Below are 8,110 nucleotides of genomic sequence, written 5' to 3'. Positions count from 1 at the left end.
TTGAGGTTAAAACGTTTATTGAAGAGTTCATAGCATTGTGTTCTGCTCAGTTGTCTTCCTTTAAAACATTCTAAGAACAACAAACATCCTTAACTCCCATAAAGCCTTTTCATACAGTTTGTTCTCTTGAGTCAGAGGGAGGAAAGTAACTGCTCTGTTGGGGATCAGAGGTGTGTGAATGGTGTCAAGACTGTCTCTCGGTGTGTAGTGCTACATGTGTGTTTTTGTGTCAAAGAAACCAACACCCCTCTATTAACAAGTGTGCACACTGCTAACAGTTCCCGCCAACAAACGGTACTCGTGTGTGTGTGTGTGTGTGTGTGTGTGTGTGTTTGTAAGGGTTCATTGTTCATTACTCAGGTGAAGTGTGTAATTAGCATCAAACTAAAATATGGTTGCAGTGCACACTGTAATGGTGAGAAAAAAAGAAACACAAAGAGAAAATTAAGAAGTGAGTCAATCTCATGTCATACACTAAAGCGTGCATTGAAAAGGCAGAGACTAGAGCATGCTGTATGTAAAACAGTATCTTGTCTATCTCAAATGTCATGCTCGAAACCATTTTTTCTCTTCTTCTTCTTCTTCTTCTTCTTCACTTTTTCCCTTCCTGCTTTTGCACGGCGCTGCTGGCTGTGTTTACAGGGATGGTGATCTCAGAGGACTGGATGGCGGGTTTGGGGAGCGGCGCCTCCACAGTTAGGACTCCCTCAGGGGAGAGTGAGGAGGTGATTTTCTCTGCATCAGCACCAGGGGGCAGTCTGAAGAAAGAGGAAAACAGTGAACACACTGTAACTAAGGAGCAATATATTTAAAAATAAGGTTCTACAGGACAAAAAAAAAGTCAGTGTAAAATATAGTACAAAGCTACGAAAGTAATACAGTACAAGACAACAAGATTTACTGTTTATGTTATTAAAATACGGAGTGACGGCATATGATGTACTGTAGTGCAGTAGCTAGATGAATAAAATAAAGTCAATTAACAAACACTAAGTTAAGTTAAGCTTTCAGTTAAGCCTTCATTTGCCACATATGCATTATTTTCTTCATATATCCCAGCCAATGATTAACGCTTCTTAGGGTGTGTTATTATAGGAAAATAATCATCTTCAGGGTTGTAATGGTGTCATATCAGCCAGCATTCATTCCACTCAATCCCTGACTATTTTGTTGGTGATTTATTTAGTTTTTCCTGCAACATATTTATGGATTTGTTTTTATTTAACTGTTTAAAGTGAGCAATATTACTAAACAAACAATGCTAATAGGTCAAGATTAGATTGACCACAAGTCAATGTCCAGTCTACGAATGATATACATAGGGCTTTTGAATATTAAGTCTGATTGCATTATTAGTGAACAAGGAGCTTGTAAAGCACTAAGTAATGCAGACCGAATGACGCTTAATGTGGTAATAGCATGCTTGAGCAGATAAGATCGACCGCCTTGTTCACTAATGCTGAGTTCTAATAATAGTTGATCAATACTGCTAAAGTCGAATTATTCTTGAAGTTGGAGAACTAGATTGGTTCAAATCAACTTATCTAATCTAATGCAAAAAATGCATTTAAATAACTCACTGTGAAAGGCCCATGGTAGACGTGAGCAATCCCTCAAACTGCTCAAATTGACTATATTCTCTGTATTTCACTACGTTATAAAAACTGTTGTACTAAGTATGCGCATGTGCAAATATGAAATCTAGAGAAATTTACAAATCATAGCATGAGTCGCTAAAAGAAAAGATTAGATAAAGTCAGTGATGTAAGTAATAAACCACAACATGGTGTGCTATTATAGGAAAATAAACAACAACATGCTTGTGTAATGCAGCCTGATGCAAAGCTTTGTGCAGTCACTGGAAATAACTTGCTGCATCCAATTTAGTGCATTAGGGCAGTAACAAATTAAAATAACAAAAAAAGGTGCAAGCAGAGGCGTCCTCTTGATGGCGACAAAACTACATACACTGTATGGGAGAATAAGAGTAAGACAAAGAAACAGGGCGCAAAACAAAGACAGCTGAGGCACACGAATAGCTAGTTTCAGAAAGCCAGAGATGCTACTATAGACATTTGAGTTTGTATAGATTTGGGTTACTTTGCTGTGAGCTGATCTTTTTACCCATTTCATGAGATGTACTTTAGCTGCGACTGAGATAAGAAAAAACAAAGCTGCGGTATGCAGATTGGGAAGCGTATGGAATGTTCTGGCTTACGTCCCAGGCCAGAGAAGCAACACACATAGTGTAAAAGAATGAAGATAAAACCGAAAAAAATTATGGTTTGTCAACGCTGACATATTTTATGGTATTCTTATCATTTGAACTGATAGAAAGGTAAAGAAAATTTGCATCTATGATTTGGTGTTTTTTTTTTTATTTATTTATCCCAACCCTAGTTAATGTAAATTAGTACCTCACATACAGTTCAGCTCTATTTTAGCACATTGTTCAAAATAATATTAAACTGCATAATACCACTGATGCATTTCGAATAACTCAATTTGAACAATCCACAAGAAACAAGCAATACTACTTTTATACTATCAAAACTATTTTTTTATTTACTCCTGAATATTTCTCTCTCTTTGTTACACAAGGGGAAGGGGATTCAATCCCCCGTAAGCAAGGCCTTTGACCTTATCTGCTCCAGGGGCTTTAACCCCAGCTTCCTTACAAGCTGGGATAGGCTAAGAAAAGAATTTCATTGTGACAAATAAAGACTTATTCTATGTATGCTCATACTATAATGTTACCATGTTATCAAAGTTTATACATTTTAATTGAAACACTAAGTAAAAAGAGCCAAAGAAATGGTGCAATTTATGCCATGATGAAAGCTCAATTTTGTACTGTATTGTCAGTAAATATAAAAAAATAATTAGCAACAGGATTGTTTGATGCAGCTAGACACTAAGCAGAGTTACAGTTGCTTTAAAGTTGATTAATGCCCCATAACAGCATGTCATTGAAATGTTTTATTTCTCTGATATTCCTCTTATTTCTTGACAAATCAATGTTACCCAAAAACTGGAAACTCCTCATAATAAACGACTTTCACAGTCACAAAGCTGTCAAGGAAAAAATCAGATCATCACATATGTTCTCCCAGTTTTTATTTTATATTCTTTATATACTGTATAATTTATGCCAAACTACACAGATTAGCCAGAACATTATCTGCCCCCTCAGGCCATGACTGCACAAGACCTTTGGTGGTCTGGCACCAGAATGTTGGCAGTGGATCCTTTGGGTGCTGTGGGTTGTGGGATGTGGCCTCTATGGATCAGACTTGTTTGTCTGGTGCATTCCCTGGATGGTATTTAGAAGTTGGGTCAACATCCTTGAGCTTTTTGCCTGGTAATCCCCAAAGACGGCAGACTTTGATGCACTGGTTGTTCTGATAGCTCTGATAGCCACTTTTAACTTTTTTCATCAATCTGCGCTACATTGGTTTTCCGGTCGTATTGTACCAGACAGGCTCACCTTTGGTCCTTTCCTACAGGCATGAATATGCCTTGGGTGCCTACAATCCTGTTACTAGTTTACTGGTATATAATGGATAATCAATGTTATTCAATTCACCTGGCAGTGGTGTTAGTGTCGTAGCTGATTGGTGTAAGTATGAATAGCTATATTCAATCTAATAATAATATATTCTGTTTGAAATTAATGACCAGTAAGTGGCCTTATCCATGAGTTATTTAATGATGCTTAGCCTCTGATATTTTATTTATATAAAGCACTTCTGGGTTTCACACTTATTATGTTGACACTTATGTTCTACTCACGTGTACTTCCTAGTGAAGGATCTAGATATGAATCCATGCTCGTCCCTCCTCTCCTCGTGGATTCCTGTAGAAACAGAGCACAAACGTTCCAAGAACCTCACATGTTTTCAGTTTGCTTTTGGATGAGAGCACAATGCCACAAACAGTATGTACATATTGGACCGTACTACTGTATTTTAGTGTGTTTGCATTCCGAAAATGGATTTACCTAACACCTATTGAGATTTGACAACTAGCATCTCCATGTTCTTTGTCATTCAGGACATATATACATTAAATCTTCTCAGCTTTTTATTTGTCTAGTAGTTTTTTAGGACTTTCTTTATAAAAAATAAAAGGTAGTGTTCCACTGTGCTGTGGCAACTGTTGCCTGTTTTGACAACGACTCTAATAAAAGAAAGAAGACATAAGCCCACCCAGGCCTCTGTGAAACCCATGGAATAACCAACAGCTGTAGTTACTACCATAAATGTCCATAACTGTGTATCAGTTACACAAGTAACCTGAGGAACCTTAATAAACCATAACAACTTTTGTTCACGTTTTAAGGGGTTCTGTATGAATAAAAGATGATCATGTGATATTAAATGATTTTTAGATAGAAAGTTAACACTCAGTCATGCCTCGAAATGGGTTGAGAATGATCTCATCCTTCCTTTCTCATGAAATCAGTCATAACTGCGATAGGATTTTTTTAAAGAAAAACATTAAACCGCTTCGATCATTACTCTGTGCTTTAAAAGTAATGCATGCTGTAAACAATAAGCAATGAAATTAGAAATCTATGCATGTCCATGACCTCTGAGTACTTGAGCTCAGTTTGTCCTACAATGGCGTGAGTCCTTCTTTGGGCTGTGTCCCAAACTGGCCTCCCAAAGGTTAGATTTGGGTGGTTCACTTCCTGATGCACTAAGTCTGTTGTTTATTTTTAACTTTATCTTGTAACTGTTCTTGAGAAATGTTTACTTTATCTCCTATATAACCTCCTTGAGATACTGTATCTTCAAGAGGAAACTTGATTATTTTTCCATCATTCCCTGATTGATCTATACCAAAATTCACTTTACTTCTCAAAGACTGCATACAATATGCTGATTGATTTTCATCAACAAGATGCCTGAGCTACTGTATATAAATTCGAATTAGCAGGACTGACAAAACCCTTCCTCTCTAACTGACATTGCGCTCTCTGTTGTTGTTGTCTCTTTAAAAAAAAAAAGGATGTTTTCTATTTTAAAGCATGCAGCGAAGTGGAAAAACAACTCATCAAGCTCAAACTACAGTAATAGCATGTTTGGATGACAGCTTAACAAAATGCTACAGTACATGATCCAGTAGAAACACTGAACAGGAATCAACAGGTGAAAAAACAGCCATCTCTGAAAACAATCAAATCCAAATAAAATATCTCATGTTTCATTGATAAAATGACACTCAAACTTACCGATAATCTCCACCACACCATCCTTCGTCTTGACCGTGAGCTCCTCAGGAGCGAAATGCTTGACATCTAAGTTCACCTTCCAGTTATCCTGTGTGTGTTTGATCTCAGACATCCCGGTACTCAGCTGGCGTGACAAGGCTTGAGCGTATGCCGCTGGATGAGCCACAACGGGTGTATGCACGGAGGGTGAGGGTACCTGAGCGCTCTGCATCAGGGAGGCCAACTCAGCACCTATAGGAGGGCGCATATAGCCAGGCCAGTGGCTGCTGGGAAAAACATGCATCTCCTCTGGAAATGCTGGCATCCCAAAGGTCTGGTCAAAGAGCCTACTGCCCTGGTACCAGTCACGGAACGGGTCCCAGGATGGAGTACGGAGGAAAGTGAAAGGGATGCGCCTTTCGGTCATGGCTGAAGAGGAGTAAGTTCTTCTGTCGCTGGAGGCTTCAAGTTGTTTATCAGAAACCCTTCTAGAAGGTGCTGTCTGTTTGCAGGCTGCAGGCTTTTATAATCCTCAACGGCACGCCCAATTTCTTTCTCACACTCTCTCAAACTTTCTACCCCCCTCCCCTTGACACAAATATTTATAGAACTGAGTAGAGGGCTATTCGCGGCAGACGTAGCAGAAGAATGGAATCCCGACCTAAGCCTGTCCGCAATACAGCTGACTAGGAGTCTGTTTAACCTCGTCATGAGTCTAATGACATACAAACTCACACACTCATGTAATCCCTCCTGCCCCGCATTACAGAATTACACAGGAATCTATGAAAAGATCACAAAAATCTATGAAGATTTTGTCTAAAATGAGTAGTCTCCTACAGTGACAGATAGATAGACAGGGGGAAGAGCAGACAGCTGAAAAAGAGTTAAAGATACATACACGTCTTTTTAAATATTAGTCATTTTTAACAGGGTCAGGGAAAAAGTTGCTTCTATGTTTACAAGTTATTTGTGAACTTGATTAAAGTATGACAGTAAAGAAAAAAAAGGTCTTTTAGAAGGTGTAATTTTGTAGTGTGTGTGTGTGTGTATATATATATATATATATATATATATATATATATATATATATATATATATATAAGTTATTTTGTAAAAGTCAAACCATCACTATTTGGTAACAGAAAATTAGGCTTTAATTGTTGTAAATATTTCCTATTATTTATCCACTTTGCATTGCACCACATTGACATGTCTCTGTCTGTTCTAATTAATTTTATTACACAACAAAATAAGCACATACGTATAAAACATATATTGCGTCGGTGTGGTTGTTATTTATCATAATTCTGATAAATAATAAAATAAAATGACATAATATAATCTAGATTGCCTAGCCTACATTTTAATATTATTTGTACTTACCAGTGTTACATTACTGGCTTCTGTGGAGTCGCTTAAAAGGTCATAAACCTAGAACAATTAAAATTTAAGGAAAACACCTATTTAAGTTCGTCATTAATGTAAGTATCTCAAATTACATACAAACAAAGGACAATATTTGAATATGTTAGAAGTGATCATTTGGAAAACTGTTGTTTTCTATATGTTTGGGTTATCTCAGGGTATACAGTTTACAGTGTGTGTGATGAGAGCTGTGTGTAATGTGTAGGTAAGTGTTAGATACTGGAGCTTTGTGGAGCTACTACTTTGTGACTCTGCACTCTGTCAATCAGCACTCACAGGAGCCATGTCTGTGTGTGTGTGTGTGTGTGTGTGTGTGTGGTTGGGGGGGTAGAGCAAATATTAATATAGGTCAATAATATTTTATATTATACAGAGTGACTGCCATTTATCTCATTACACACACAGTATGAGCAGCCTTATCTCATTACACATACAGTTTAAGGGCCTGAACAATGGCAAGTTGATGGTGCTGGAATCTGGAACCTTTCCCATATTCCCCTTTGAACCAAAGTGAGTACATTACCAAACTTCAGAACTAACCAGAATGCACAGGAGTGTAAAAAAAAAAAAAACTATTTATTTAATTGAACTGAACAAAACCTGTACATTATATTTAATTGTATTAAATTATATAAAAATATTTAAATGAAAGCAAATATTATATAACTTACAATATATAACATCAGGTCTAAGGTAAAAATAATACAGAATGACTTTTGTATGCCAGTTTAAGTAACTGGGCCTAATGGTACTCGAACATTCTGGAAACTTCTCAAATGTCATACAGTATCTGAATGAAACCAAAATAGCACTCAGTGTACACGGGCGCCCCCTATGGTTCAATGTGAAAACTGCTACACTAAAGACACTAAAGAGCAAAAAAAAAAAAAAAAAGAGCAAAAATTGTCAAATTCTATGCAATCAAAAGTCCAGGTTTGACTTCTCATACAAAAAGTGTTATTCCAAATGACATGCTATTAATCAACCCACTAGCAAACCATTCAAAGATGCTGTGTATCATGTTATTGTATATTATTGTACCAAATTCTAGAGTTCTAACAATAATATAAAGTTGTATTTACAATCGTGACCATAGTATTTACTCCAATTTGGTTAGTTTGAGCTGTGGTAGGACATCCGGGCAACATTCACAAACTACAGGCAATTTGGGAATGCCAACAAGCCTAATCTGAATGTCTTTGGACTGTGGAAGGAAATCAGAGTACCCAAAGGAAACCCACCAAGCACAGGGAGAACATGCAAACGTCATGTACACTTCATGCCCATAGAAAAAAAATTATATAGCTATTTATAAGCGCTATAAAATGGCTCATATGAAATTAAGGCAACTTATACCATTATGAGTATCTACAGTCTGACATTCACAAATAATGCCACTTATGTAGAGCTTTACAAATGTACAAAAAGAGAAGAAAAAAACATCAGACAAATGTTCAGGTTTCCACT

The 8,110-nt window shown here is 37.0% G+C and overlaps 1 protein-coding gene across 1 annotated transcript; it reads right to left on the bottom strand.

Annotated features, from left to right (window-relative positions):
* On the bottom strand, positions 1-5,739 carry hspb1 (heat shock protein, alpha-crystallin-related, 1). The gene is made up of 3 exons (XM_053484780.1): positions 5,237-5,739; positions 3,793-3,856; positions 1-758 (listed from the first exon to the last, which is right to left on the bottom strand). Exons 1-3 carry the CDS (start codon positions 5,640-5,642, stop codon positions 593-595), a joined length of 636 nt encoding a protein of 211 aa, XP_053340755.1. The 5' UTR covers positions 5,643-5,739; the 3' UTR covers positions 1-592.
* Between the last annotated feature and the right edge of the window lie 2,371 nt (positions 5,740-8,110).

The sequence above is a fragment of the Clarias gariepinus genome, chromosome 24, assembly GCF_024256425.1.
Source record: "Clarias gariepinus isolate MV-2021 ecotype Netherlands chromosome 24, CGAR_prim_01v2, whole genome shotgun sequence".
NCBI classification, from domain to species: Eukaryota; Metazoa; Chordata; class Actinopteri; order Siluriformes; family Clariidae; genus Clarias; species Clarias gariepinus.
Note: the sequence above shows the minus strand (reverse complement) of the source record. Positions and strands in the feature narration are given on the sequence as shown.